General features: G+C 37.2%; 1 protein-coding gene across 7 annotated transcripts in view; it reads left to right on the forward strand.

The window, feature by feature from the left end:
- SYT14 (synaptotagmin 14) overlaps window positions 1-14700 on the forward strand; it is a 203216-nt gene that overhangs the window by 66899 nt on the left and 121617 nt on the right. For 4 of the 7 annotated variants that reach the window (XM_027776113.1, XM_027776115.1, XM_027776112.1 and 1 more), the window contains exons 1-2: window positions 296-1387; window positions 5741-5956. In XM_027776113.1, coding sequence (XP_027631914.1) covers window positions 433-1387; window positions 5741-5956 — 1171 coding nt within the window. In that variant the 5' untranslated portion in view covers window positions 296-432. Of the gene's footprint in view, window positions 1-295; window positions 1388-5740; window positions 5957-14700 lie in introns of those variants that run through there. The other 3 variants (XM_027776116.1, XM_006159337.3, XM_014591944.2) reach the window with 1 other exon arrangement.

Genomic DNA, 14700 nt, shown 5'->3' on the forward strand with positions numbered 1-14700 from the left:
GTATTTGAGGGAAAATCTTGTCTTGCTGCTATTATGATAGCTATGGAGTGGGAAAAATGTAAATTTTTAAACCAAGTGGTTTGATTTCTTTTTTATTTTTCGGAAGAATCTTTACTTCAACATATTTCTCCCAATGCATGATGCATTTACAAAAAGATTAAAAGCCGCAACCTGAAATGCTAATATTGAGCTGACATTACATGTTAAATTCAAGTTCCAAAGTGGTTGATATTTTGAGAAGAGAAAATTCCATTCTTGCACATTTTAGGAACAAGGAATTAGAATATGGCATTTTTCAAAAATTTTCAGCCGAATCTGCCCTCCGTGTCCTCTTTGGTGGACACAATCAGTAGTGCTGTGGAAGACTTGACCTCTGCTGTTGGGGAGGTCAGCTATGCGTTCACGGACTCCGTTGCCGAGCAGGTAGCAAGTATGATGAATGGCTTCCGCCCAGAAGAAGCAAGCTCTGTGGCAGAAGTGGCTGTGGATACTTCTCAACCAACAGCTGCCACATTACCAGACGTCTTTAAAAACAGTCATTGTCAGAAAACACAACCCAATTTAGAGCACAGAACAAAGCAAATACATTGTTCCAATACTTCAGTTTCACAAAATCAAGACCAAGGAACGCATGAAGAAAGATTATTGAAACATATTAATGATAGGCAACAGACTCTACCAGAATGTCAAGAAACTAGTAATGCTGGTGATTCTTCTTGGAAAGACCACATGAGTGATCGTGGGGTGTCTGTTATCAGGCTAGATTCAAGGGCTGGATCTACTTGTCACAGACTTGAAAGTACTGGCAGAAATAAAACAATTGGACTAGGAATCTCCAGTAATGGTAAGAAGGATTTAAAAGAGGTAAGAGATCAAGAAAGGAAAGAAAATCAGAAGAATACCAATGGAATAAACATACTCTATGAGCGTAAAGATGATATTGCTGCAGATGGTCATAAAATAGAAGACTGTACAAAATACCAACATGTAGTTTTGAGAGGTGATCAAGAGAAAATGGTCCATTTCAATACAAATAAACATCTTATTGATTTAGGGCATTCTGATCATTTAAAGAAAGCTGGAAAACATATTAAAAGTAAAGGATTCAAAGGGAATGAGTGTTCAGGAAGTGAATGTTCTCCAAAAGATATTTTGACAAGTAATAGACGTATGATTCAGAAACCCATTATAAAAGAAGACATCTATCCAGCACCATCAACTAATATTAAACATAAGTTACCTGAAAAAATAAAAGAACAAATGAATCCAACAAAATGCTGCAAAGTGAAAGGAAACATAAAAACAAAGAAAAATGAAACCATTTATGCCAGGAAAGGATCAACAAAGAGTAAAGATGAAAATTATTCTAAGATAATGCGAGAAAAAGGTGAGGTCTCCTAATCCTGGTTTGAGTGATTACATTTTCTTGATTTTTTTTAAATGAAGAAAACTCATCCAGATCTCTCGACTTTCCTATATGTGTCTATGTACCTCATTTAAGATTTGCTTCAATCTTCTACTGGGAGACATTTTTAAAGTCATCCAGTTTTTTTTCCTCCACAATAATTTAAAGAGCATTTGTGTTATTTATACACCACTAAGTATTGCCACAGGTCCTTGAGTTATTTGATCAATTTTCAGCAGCCCTAAATTATTCTTTTCATTTCCAGAGAGACAGACAGAAAGAGAGGAGAAAACAGCTCCCAATGGAGTGTGGTCAAGCCACAATTTCATCCATTTCTCCATCCTCTTGGGGTTTGGGGGATACACGCACATGTGCCTGGTGTGTTTTCAAGCTGCTAGGACCAGGATTCAAACCATCATCAGCCATGTGGGATCCAGGTCCCTTAATCACTAGGCTATGGGGCCAACCCCCACTCCCAGTTTTTAAATGTCCTTTTATTTTGTAACCATAAACTTTATGGTTTTCTTAAGTAGTCAGAGTTGATTTGGTGTGCTCTAGTTGCATTTGAAAATTTTACACTTTTTTCACTGAATCCTAAGTCCCTTATTCTTTGAATCTATCCTAATAAGTCCCTTGTTCTTATCCTAATAAGGATCTACATAAAATATTTTTTCTTGTGAGCAGATTTTATTGAATAGCATGCTTCAAGATATGTATATATTTATTTGGCTATACATTAAAAAATTTTTATGACTACTCTAGTTTACAGTCAGTATACATGAACAACCTATTATTCCTGAGTTCTCTATGAAGAATTAGGATTCTGACTAAGCATGCATCATTTTCAACCACTGTAATTTGGTAATTTTCAAAATACTTTTAGCGGTTTATACAATTTGTAATTACTTCTTGTAATCTTTTAGCCATTTCTATTTATTGCTGATCTGATCAAAAGGACAAAAGTACACTGGTTTTTAACTATTAAACATAGATCCAGGATTTTTCTGTAAATTCAGAGTCTCATAAAATAAAAATTGAGTGGCTGTATAAATGAGGAAGACTTTTTTCAATTTGCTGCCGTGACTGTATACATAATAGGAATTACTACTTGTCAATCATATGTATGTTTCTAAATGATACAGGAGAGGTTGACATAGGATGGATAAAGTAATTGAAAAAAAATGTCAGCTATTAAAAATGCACCCATTTTGGAATCTATTCTTCTAGCAATTTTTTGAATGTCAGATTCAGTGATTTTTGGTAGCCCTGACTTAATTCTGGTAGCAAATATAAATAAATAGAATTAAGTAAAATAGTTTATATTTTGCTATATTTTATTGAGAAAATGGTAGAGTGGGAACTAGAGATAAATACGTTAAAAGTAGCAGTACAGGGTTTTTAAATGAAAAAAAAATTTTTTTCCCTAGGTTTTTGCTCTAAAGTGTTTGTGCTTGCCAGACAGAGATTGAGAGAGATAGAGAAAAAGAAAGTGAGAAACCACTCCCTGGGGGGTGGCTACTCCATAGTCTCTTCTCCATTCTTTTCTTGGGATTTTTGGACACCCACGCACATTTGCCTGGCATGATTTTCAGGCCTTTGGATCCAGGACTCAAACCACTGTCAGCCATGTGTGAGTCCAGTGCCTTAACCACCATGCTACCTGCTGACCCTAGGGTTTTGGGGTTTTGTTTTTAGGAGGTTTTTGGGGACCAGTAGATAGCATAATGTCAACCACAGTTTGAGTCCCAGACTTGGTGGCTTGAAACTCACACTGGGCGCATGTGCATGTGCACCCAAAATCCTGAGAGAAGACTGGAGAAGAAGGGATTTTGGCATGGTCATCTCCCCCTACGGGATTATTTCTTACTTTCTGTCTCTCTGTCTCTCTCTGTCTCTCTGGTGAGCTCATGCACTGTATAGCAAAAATCTCTTTTTCAAGGGATTTTTGACATAAGACAACTCGCTGGAGAGACACAGAAGGGGAAAGTAAAAAATCATCACCCCCCTGGGGGAATGGCCTTGCCAAAGTCCTTTCTCCTCCATTCTCCTCCTGTTATCTTAGGCATGCATGCACATGTACGTGGTGTGATTTTCAAGCCACTTGCTCCAGGACTCGAACCTCAGTCAGTGATGTGGGAGTCCAGCAATGTAACCACTATGCCATCTACTGGCCTAGGTTTTAAATTTTATTTTTATTAAGAAGCTTGCTGATACTGAAAGAAGCCTAATATCTCTCAAGTATTCTGGAGTATAAGTGCTAAACTTAAGCATGCTATGTTCTAAAAACCATTTTGAAAGTTGTTTGACATATTAACCCTTCATTTAGTTGAACTATAACTTACTAGGACCTGTGTTTAGTTTTACCATAGGAATTATAAGATATAGAAAGATGAGGAAGAGTTTTCTTCTCTGCTCATGAATGCAAGACAACTTTAGGTAACACTTTTGTAGTAGGTGAGGTTTGACCGTGGAATAGTTATCCTCTCTAAGGGTCTCAGGGCCTTCCTCTGCCATAACACCGCCCCGTAGTATCCCACAAAGCGCTCACTGCTCTGAACTGGGAGTGAGAATGCCTTGGTTCTAGGTGGGCTCTGCCATGGTCATCTCTGCACTGTCCTACGGAACTTGGTGCAGTGCTGGGAGTCCCGCACGTCTGCGCTGCTCCAATCCGCAAACGCTGGACACACGTGGCTGCTGAACGCTTGATATGTGGCTAGTAACCTGGGGAACTAGATTTTAAATCTTATTTCATTTTAATTAGTTTAAGTGTAAGTAGCCACTTGTGACTGACTCTTGGTCACATACTAAGCATTGCAGAATGTGACATTGGGTATAGCATTACCCTTTTATGCTTTATTTTACCGAATTAAAAAGTGAAACTCAGGTGTCATCTACACTTCTTACTTTTAACTCTAAGCATTCCATTTCTGTCTTGTGGTTTAAAATGACTTATGCTGTGCTTCCTCAACCAAATTTCAACCTTGATTCCTTTACTACAGATGACTTCAGTTCAGTAGAAAGAGAAAATAACCAGATTGAACTAATAAATTCTTATTGCTGTGGTCTCTTTACCTTTTTTAGAGCTATTTCATAATTCTAAGGTTATTGCATCTTGGTTTAAGTGTCTCTCAATATGGTGTAGTTGTAAAATGTTTACCTTTTTTAAAAAGTGGTAATAACTTTAAAATCATATAAAATGCGTACCTCCTGAACAATTTGTTTGAAATATAAGTATTTGTGTAAAATTTTCCTAGTATTAATCGTTCCACCTTTCACAGGTAATATGTGTTAGCGATTTGGTATATATCCTTTCAGACATTTTTGTATGTGTGTGTGTGTATATATATATATATATACACCACATGTATGTCTGTGTATACAGTGCATGCTGGTTTGTATATATATGTTTATGTGTGTATATATGTATAGACCAATGTACACACACACACACACACACACACCCTTTTTCTCAACGTGATGTTGTAATTATTTTTTCCTTATGAATCCTTGTATATTCACCTTCTCATTCTTAATAATGGGATAGTGTATCACTACATAGAAATATCGTAATTTACTTAACCAAGGCCCACTGATGGGTATGCCAGTTATATCTTATTTTGGTTTTCTTTTGCTTTTAAGTGCAGTACGGTGAATTGATTCAAATGTATACCTCTAATCACCTGCTAATTAGTTTCTTAGACTGAATTCTTAGAAATGGAATTGGCATATTCTTAGAAATGGATTCAAGATTCTGCAGAGTTAAAAGTTTGATATATTTTGCCAAATTGCTCTCTAGAAAAGTTGTAGCAATTATAATTCCACCAATAGTTACATCTGCCCATTTCTCTGTTTCTCTGCTAGCACTTAGCATTGCCAGTTTTTAAACTTTTGGCCAAAACGAGAATCAAAAATGTGTCTTATAACATGTTACTTGAATCAGGTCCATATGTACTGGCAGTACTTAACTTCATTTGTGTGTTACTGATCCTTTTTTAAAATTGGGTAAAATGGCAAGCACTGTAATTCCTTTATAAGTAATAAGGTTGAAAAACCCCTGTGACTAACATTGTTTGTATAATTAGAATATACAAATTGATTTTTTGTATTAAAATATAAAAGTCTAAAGGTTAGGTTTCTTACTTGGAAAATAATTTATTTCTCTAAAGCTGAAAATCGAGGCTGTGTGTGTATATGTGTGTGCACGTACATGTACATTTGCATGTATCATGTATATATTTGTGTGTGCTCATGTATGCATATGTGTAAAACTTTAGCAAATTTGTCATACTTTATTGCATTAAAATGATCATATGCTCTCCCTGTCATTCCAAATAGATAATTCCTACATGGATAAAGATGAGCATGGCTCATCCTCTGAAAGTGATGACGAAGCATTGGGTAAATATCATGAGGCCTTATGCAGGACACATAATTCCAGACTACCATTGGCAGATTCTAGACAAAAGAACTATGCTTGGGAAACAAGACAAAAATACAGTCCTCTATCTGCTGAGTATGATGGATACAGTAGTGAAGCATCAATAGATGAAGGTAAGATAGGATATTTTATTTTTTTAAATGATGCATAGTAGTATTAGATTATTTGTGTCTAAAATTGGAGGCATCTGTAGTTGCACAGTAAGCAAGAGAGTACATATAGTAGAGTCTCACTTCTGGGAATATAATTTATTCTAATTCAGATCTTTGGCTCAAGCCAAAAATCAAAACCACTACCAAAACACCCAATAGCAAAACAACAAATAATTTAAATAATGTGATAATTGAGGCTCTCATTCCATAGTGAACATATGCCTCCTGAGGATGGGATGGAAGTTATGAATCTGCTGTTCTGTCAGATGGAGTTGGTTTTTGTATACGGGTTATAGGAATTGAGAGTCCCAGTGTCTCTCAGTATTGAATGTGATTCCAGTGTGTAAATGTGTGCTTTTCATTCAGTATGGCTCCCAAACGCCAACCAAATGCCTCGCAGGGTACACAGCAGAAGAAATGGTGATGTGCTTTGTATGGGAGGAAAAACTGAGATGGGCTTATTGAGAGTGGATTGAGAGTGGGCACTATATTAATTATACTGTGTTTTCAAGGCACTTAAAAGGATTTTAAAAGATTTCAATAATTCCAAGGATTATTTTGTTTCTAATTGATTTTGCCTTCTGTGTTGACCTTTACTTTAGAACTCAATCTATGTAGAAGATACACATCATTCTTACATATTTTTACATCTTTCTATAACATAAATAAAAAGGGTTTCTGGTTAACTTAAACATATTTAAGTATATGCTTTACTTGCTTGATAGAATCTATGACGACTCATAGTAATTATTATCTTTATAGCCAGATATGACGAAAAGGATAATATGTCTTAGACACCATTTTTATACACAAAGACAAACTAGCCATTATTTTGTAGCTGTGATTTTTCTTTTAGGGCCTGTTGCTACTGATGCCTCGAAATCCTAACCTAAAACATACCGTTGTCAAAGGCCAATCATCTCTTTTCATATTTAGCTTCATGCTAAGGAAAGATTGGTATGCCTCATTTTTATTTGTACTGACACAAAATTGGCATATTCTTAGAAATGGATTTGTGTGCTGACACACAAACATAAGTAGCAAATTAATCAAATATTGAATGATTACTAGGTAGAAGGCTCATTATGAGATACAAAGGAAAAAGTAAAAAAATATTATTCATTGACTCTACCATCAAAAATACCTTTCTAGTACTAGGGAAAATGGTACATGTGTTTACAAAGATAACTAATAACGCACAACAGTAAAGCCAGTCCCGTTTGTGTAACCCTCTGGCACATGGGTGGTAGAGGAGATAGGGAGAGGGTTTTAAAACCTAATCTTGGATATTATGGCTCTGTCTCTTAACACTTGGACAGTATTTTTATCATTTCTGGATTTGTTTCATTGTCTCTAAAGTGTTGGTAATACCGGCTTGGTAGGGTTGCCATGAAAATCAAATGATATATGTATGATATGGTTCTTAGCATAGGGTTTGGCACTTAACAGGTAAGTCATCAGTAAATGTGGTTGAAGTTGTTAGTGGTGCAAACAGTAATGATAATGATAAAGATTCGTAAGGAGCAAACCCTGAGTTTTTCTGTGACCCTGGGCATTTTCCTTCTTGCACATGCAGTTTAAGAGTTTTTGTTTGTTTGTTTGTTTGTTTGTTTTCTCCCATGTCTTCCCTCTTACCCCGTATTCCTCTGTGTCCTTATTACTTCTTTTTTATAGTACTGTTATTCTAGCACGGCCTTGTCGATTATGACCAAGAGCAGTGTGGAGAGAGATACAACCTCAGTGGCTCTTCCCATTTTGTCCTAATGTCTGAAACTGATACAGGTGTCCTAGAATCACCTTCTCATTTCATTTTACCTGTATGTTTAAGACCCATCCTGCCCTTTTTGTATACACTTCAACCCTAAGTTATTTAATGAAATCCCCAGGGTAGATTGGTCTTAGGTATTCTAAGAATAATTTCTTTCATAAACATGTGTTGGAAGCTTTTTGTTGCCATACACTATGCTGCATATTGTAGATATAAAATTAATCAAACAAGCTTGTTTCTCCCAAAGAGCTCACAGACTGGAGGAGAAAACCCAGTGAGTGTGTGTGTTATATGATATGCTAAAAGGCCTGATAGTTACAGGGACAAAGTCCTGCAGTACTGCAGAGATACAGAGGAGGAGATGACTCAGACTTTGGGAAATGGGGACATGGGGACAGCTAATGGCGTTTTCACAGAGTAAGTGAGCTGGATGGACACTTTGAGTGAATGCAGAACTATCTCACCAATAGCATTTGGATGAAGGCTAAGGAAAGTGTATTTCTGTGCCTATCACGTAGAGTCTGTGTGTGGTGCCTATCATGTAGGGTCTGTGTGTGGAGAAGGGGCAGGTATTCGGACTCACAGCCCTGCTCAGGAGTTTGGGTATAATCATATAGGAAATGTAGAGCCCTGGAAGGTTTTTAAGCAGGAAAATATGGCACTTTCAGATCAGTGCTTTTAAGAAACACTGTTTAACTATTGAAACAAAAGAGTTAGGAGTCAGAGCTACAGGAGGTGGGCTTCTAGAACCAGTTAGATAGGGATGAGGTCCTCATTTGTGATGGGTTGAGGGACAATGAATACTTAGATTTAGGAATGGCTTCAGTAGATCTTGGTGAATGAATGAGTGCAGTGAGTGAGGAATTAAGATATTTAGTTATGAGAGCATAGAGAATTGAGTTTGTGGAAGAAGATAATTTCATCTTGGTTGCTCCAAGTTTGATGTATTTGAATAACCAGGTGGAGATGGAAATTCGTGTTAAAATGGTGTCACTGGGTTTTCGGATGGACAGGGGATCATGATAATGACGAAAACAATAGAGAGGGAAAACAGCTTGTGTAGCACAGGTTGTTGCTTACTGAAAGATCAGAGCCTGAAATAGAGTCAGTGGAGTAGAGGAGGAACAGAATTTGATTATACAGGGAGATTACAGAGCTCAAGGTTATAGGGGAAAGCACTTCTCAAGTTCTAAACATATCCATAGGCAAAGATGCAGAAGAACACACAAACTGCTAGAAGATTTTAGAGAGGTCTCTGTAGAAGAAGAGCAAAACTAAGTTTCTTTCTTTCTTTCTTTCTTTTTTTTTTTAAGAGAGACATTTTTGTTATAGGGTACATGCGCTCACCAGAGAGACAGAAAGTGAGAAATCAACCCATAGAGGGGATGGCCATGCTGCAATCCCTCCTCCTACATTCTTCTTTTGGGATCTTGGAAATGCACACACATGTGTCCAGTGTGAGGTTTTTTGTTTTTTGTTTTTTGTTTTTGTTTTTGTTTTTGTTTTTGTTTTTTGGAGAGGTTTTTGCTATAGGGCACATGCGCTTGCCAGAAAGACAGAGAGAGACAGAGAGACAGAAAGTGAGAAATCACCTCCCCCCAGGGGGGGATGGCCACACCGCAATCCCTTCTCCTCTTGGATCTCCTCTTGGATCTTGGGCATGCATGCACATATGCCCAGCGCGAGTTTAGGCCACCAGGTCTGGGACTCTAACCACAGTCAACTACATGGGAGTCCAGCGACATAACCATTACGCCAACTGCTGGTCTGGCATCCGGTGTGAGTTTTAGGCTGCCAGGTCCAGGACTCAAACCATGGTTGACTACATGGGAGTCCAGTGATGTAACCATTATGCTATTTGCTGATCCCTAGAACTCAGTTTCTTTTATATGCTACCTACATAGATTACTACTGTGATCCCAAAATGTGTGGTGATTTCTCTCCACCAGCAAGGAAGCATTCAGCTCCATAGTAGACAGCAGCTGGGCATCCTCTGATCCAATTAAATTCTGAAGCTATCTACCAGGAGACAGTGTTGGATCCTGCAGATTCAGGGCTTAGTCCCACAAGACTGACCTCATTTCAGATAACAGTTATAAATCTGACCTCCAGAACTTCTGACTGACTAGCTACAAGTTGGAGTTCACCTCTCATTAGGCTCAATTAAATTCCTAAGGCAGGTCACAGAACTCAGGGAAACACATTTAACAGTTTATTATAAAGGATATTGTAAATATCCTTTATATTTATTATAAAGGATACAAAGAGTCAGATGAAGATACAGAGGACAAAGTCTGGAAGGACCCCAAGCACAAGAACTTCCATCCCCATAAAGCTGGGGCGTGCCACCGTCTCAGCACATGGATGAGTCTTGTCGCCTTTCTGCTAGCCTCCACATGGGTCAGCTGTCTAGAAGCTTTCTAGGGTTTGGGTATTCTATGAAAACTTCATTGCATAGGCATGACTGAAGCATGACCACTGTGCAGAAATGTGGCTGGACAAAAAGGGTATAACTCATTGCTGATAGGCTGGGGAAACCAGTGAGCCTCAACTGTTTACCTTCTCCCTAGCCTCTCTGTGAAGCCTTCCCTGAAATGAGTATCTTAACAATTTACTGTCACACTAACAGGTCATAGAATTTCTAGTGGCCACCTCCAAGTCAGAAAGTCAGGGGGAAATAATCTATTACTTGTTTTGGGGAAGAGACATAGGGAGAGTGTGATGTCATCTATTGAGAAAGGTGTGATAAAACTTGAGAGGCCAAATAGTGTTTGGGTCAAGTTTCTGAGAATAGGTACCAAGTTAGTGAAAAGACTAAGTAGAGGTATTTTAGATGGAGAAAATCTCATAAACCCTGAAGTACAAAGTGGTAAAATGTAGGGAATATTTCAGAACCAGAGAGAAGTCCACCTGACTTCATACACAGGATTTTCCAAAAGTTCATGGAAATGCATAATCTAAAAAAAACATCTATATGGATTTCAAAAAAGTTTTACACAAAAATAAACTTGTATTTTCATTCCATTTTTCTGCAGACTTTTTAAAGTCTTCTTGGGTGTGTTTTCTGCAGACTTTTTAAAGTCTTCTTGGGTGTATTTGTGCACGTGAGTGTGTGTGTGTGTATGTGTGTGTGTGAGGGAACAGGAGACGTGTGTGTGTGTGTATGTGTGTGTGTGAGGGAACAGGAGATAAAATTGGAAAGAGAGGTGATATCTAAAGCCTGGAGTGTCTCCTTGACTAAGGAGATTGTGCTGGATTTGTTAACCAGTGAGAACGTACTGAAGGTTTTTCACCAAGGAACTATGAGCAGGGATGTGCTTTAGAAAGATTAACTTAACAGCAAGAAGACTATGGGAAACAACATCGACTCAGGAGGTCTTCAAGTACTATGTGTGAAAAAGCATAAAAATGTGAATTATAGTAGTCACAATAGGAATATAGTGGGATAGGCGAGACACATGGAGGTAGAAATTACTGAATTTAGGAACTAAATATATAAAGGGAAGAGGTGTCAAAACTAACACTGGTTTCATCATGGATGACCAGTAGAATGATGAAGTCATTAATATAAATATGAAATCCAGAAAGGAGTCTATTTTTTTTTTTTGTAAGAAGGGAGCAGGAAGGAGATATAATAAGTGGTTTTACACGTGTGCTGAGGCAGGATATTGAAGCAGTTGGAAATGGTTATTGAGCTTGCAATCATGAGTGGAGTTGAAGAAAGGTTTTCAGTATATATATATATAAAAAAAAATATATATGCTCAGAGGGTAGAAACCATGAGAATGGATCAAATTCATGAAGGCAAGTGTACAAAGGAAAGGTCGGCAAGTCATTTCCTTTGACAGGAGAATGATGGGTGTTACATAAAGAAACAGAAGATAGATATATTAAGAGATAGAGAGGAAAATCAGGGGAATATTGTGTTTTATTAGCTATGAAAGGAAAGTTTTAAGGAGGTGGAGGGGCCAGCAGGTGGCCTCATAGTTAAGGTGCTGGACTCCCGCATGGCAGAACACAGTTCAAGTCCCAAACCCGATTGCTTGAAAATCGCGCTGAGCACATGTGCATGAGTGACCAAAATCCTAGGAGGAGAATGGATAAGGAGGGATTGCAGCATGACCATCCCTCTGGGGGAGTGATTTCTCACTGTCTCTCTTGGTTCTCTTCAGTGATCACACTCTATGGCAAAAACCTAAAAAGAAAAAAAAAAAAGAAAAGAAAACAAAACAAAACAAAAATTGAGGGTGGAAAGATTGGGGAGGATGAGAATTTAAACAAGCCCCTTTGTCCAATAGCAGTCAATCACTAACTTTCAGTTGATGTTTTAATAGAATAGACTAATAAGGAAATAAGTCAAATTGAATGTTAAGGAGAGAATAAATGGTAAGAAGGTGTGTGTTTGCTGCTTACATTTTCTTACCACCTACTCACCTGCTCCTTAACAACTTTCTATCAAGAAAGATAGTTGAAGGGGTTCATAACCCAGCAATTCACCTTATCCTTCCTGCCTGTGAATAGAAATCTTCCTGTATTATGTATTTGGGAAGGAGGGAAATTTGCTTCTAAACACATTTGGTCTCTACCTGGTGGATGTGCTTCTGCATACCTGCCTCTGCAAAATCACACTCACTGTGTTACTCATCACCTGAGAAGCCATTGGATGCTTTTTTCTTGGCACAGGTAAGGACATAGGTAGAGTGGTTATGCTTTTCCTGCTTCCTTGACCTTTTCTTCTCCATCATACCATCTTACAAGCTTATGAAGTTTAGATTTGACTAATGTGGACTGAGGTCACTAAAGAGTTTACAAGATAGAAGGAAAATATTTTAAATAACTTTTTTTTTGACATGACATAGTATTACCTCCTTAGTGTTGATAAGGAACCTTTAGTCATTTCTTGGCACCCTGAGTTAGTTTCAGTAGAGAAACTTTGGAACAGAGAGTATTGGAAACAAATCTGCAAGGGTAGAGAGGGTGAGCGAGGGCCTGGGTAGCGACTAGGAGAGACCAGTGCAGGAGAGTTTGACTGGGTAGTAAGAACTACCATGTATTCAGCTTCTGTGTACCTCACTGTGATGGTTTCTGTGCACATTGTCATGTTTAGTCTTCACTGCAGTATTTTGGTAGGTAAGATTATTCCCACTCTACAGGAGTAAGAAGATACTTTAAATCGTTTAACTAATTTTTAACCTAAAGTGACAACAGCAAATTATAAAAGTGATACTATCAGGACCAGCAGATGGCATAATGGTTAGGTTGCTGGATCCCATGTAGTCAATCATAGGTCGAGTTTCGGATAGACCCCTTAACTCACACTGGGCATGTGTGCATGCATGCCCAAATCCCAAGAAGAGAATGGAGGAGAAGGGATTGCAGCATGGCCATCCCGCTGGAAAGTGATTTTCTTAGTTCTGTGTCTCTGTTTTTTTCTTTCTCTCTGGTGAGCGCAAGTGCCCTATAGCAAAAAATCTCTCTTAAAAAAAAAAAGTGATACTTGTCAAGTCCCCTCAAAATTAATACTGTTTGACTTCTGTCAGGTCATCACAGCCACATTAGTATGCTCTCTAAGCATGTTTCATTCAAGATGAACTCCTTTAGAACCATTTATATATTAGAAATAAGAAATACAGATTCTCTAGAAAGAGTATGAAAATGTGATGTCATGTTATGTTGATCATGTTTTCTCCTCTAGGTGGCCATATTAATCTTCTAATTTTTTTGAAACTACAAAAATGAATATTAGACACATTTCTAGGAAGAATAAGCATTAAAATCATTTCTCAAATTCCTTTGTTCACAGTTTATTTTCACTATGTTGCTCTTAAAATTAAGGACATTTTCTGATAGATCAATTCTTATTTTAAAGAGGTTAAATGTACTTGTTTAAGTAGGTAAACTAGATCGACCTCTAAAATTCTACTCATGCTAATTAATACTTTCCAACTTTATATTACATGGGAGAAGCCTGTTACAGATGATTTTTTATTTCTTATTTTTTTAATTAATCAATTTACATTTATTCACTGAGCATTGTCACAGCATACAAAATGTAATTTCCCATCCAGAAGATGCTGCATAGTAGCTTAATCATACATGTTATCATCAATAGTTTTCCATTTCTAGTTCCATATATATGTGTATATATATTTTTCCCCCTATTTCTCACCATCTGCCATTTCCCATGCTCCTCCTATGCTATCTCAGGTGTCCACACTTGTTTTCTGTTCCTTTTTTCCACCACATTTTATTGATTCACAAAATTTCTTAAATAATCTAACTACTTTCAATAGCAAGTTCTGCTGATATATACATATCTATGAATACATGTCTGACTTAAGGCATGAATCTCTGAGTAGAATGAATATACTGTAAGGTAGCACCTAGCTGATACTATATAATTTACTATGGTCATTAATTATGTATTTTTTACTATATTTTTCAATTTCAAGAAAAGCAGATTTAACATTAATAAGTCAAAGAAATTCTAAGGAAATATGCTTAAAACTTAAAGCCAGGAAACAGGTTAGAATTCTGTTCAAATAGTAGGTACATGAACCTATTGGCAGCTCAAGACAAGACAAAAATCCTTAAAATCGGAAAACAAAGCCTAGAAAAAAATCAACAATGTTTTAGTCAAAAGTCATAAAATTCTATTTCACCAGTTCAGTTTCATGTACTTTATCTTCTGTTGTGATTAAATTTTCCCAATTAATCTCTGGGATATAATATTCAACTCCAGACTTGTCCCCACGATTAAGTTGGCCAATTTCTTAGTTTTTGAATTCTAATTTTGTGTGAGTGTATTTAATTTTTCTGGTATAGTACTCCCTGAAGAATTTCTTGGAGATCTGGTCTGGTGCCGGTAAATTCTTTCAGGTTTTGTATATCTGAGAATGTTCTTGTCTTTTCTTCCCATATGAAGGATAATCTTGCC

Source organism: Tupaia chinensis, unplaced genomic scaffold (genome assembly GCF_000334495.1).
Source record: "Tupaia chinensis unplaced genomic scaffold, TupChi_1.0 Scaffold000627_1, whole genome shotgun sequence".
NCBI classification, from domain to species: Eukaryota; Metazoa; Chordata; class Mammalia; order Scandentia; family Tupaiidae; genus Tupaia; species Tupaia belangeri.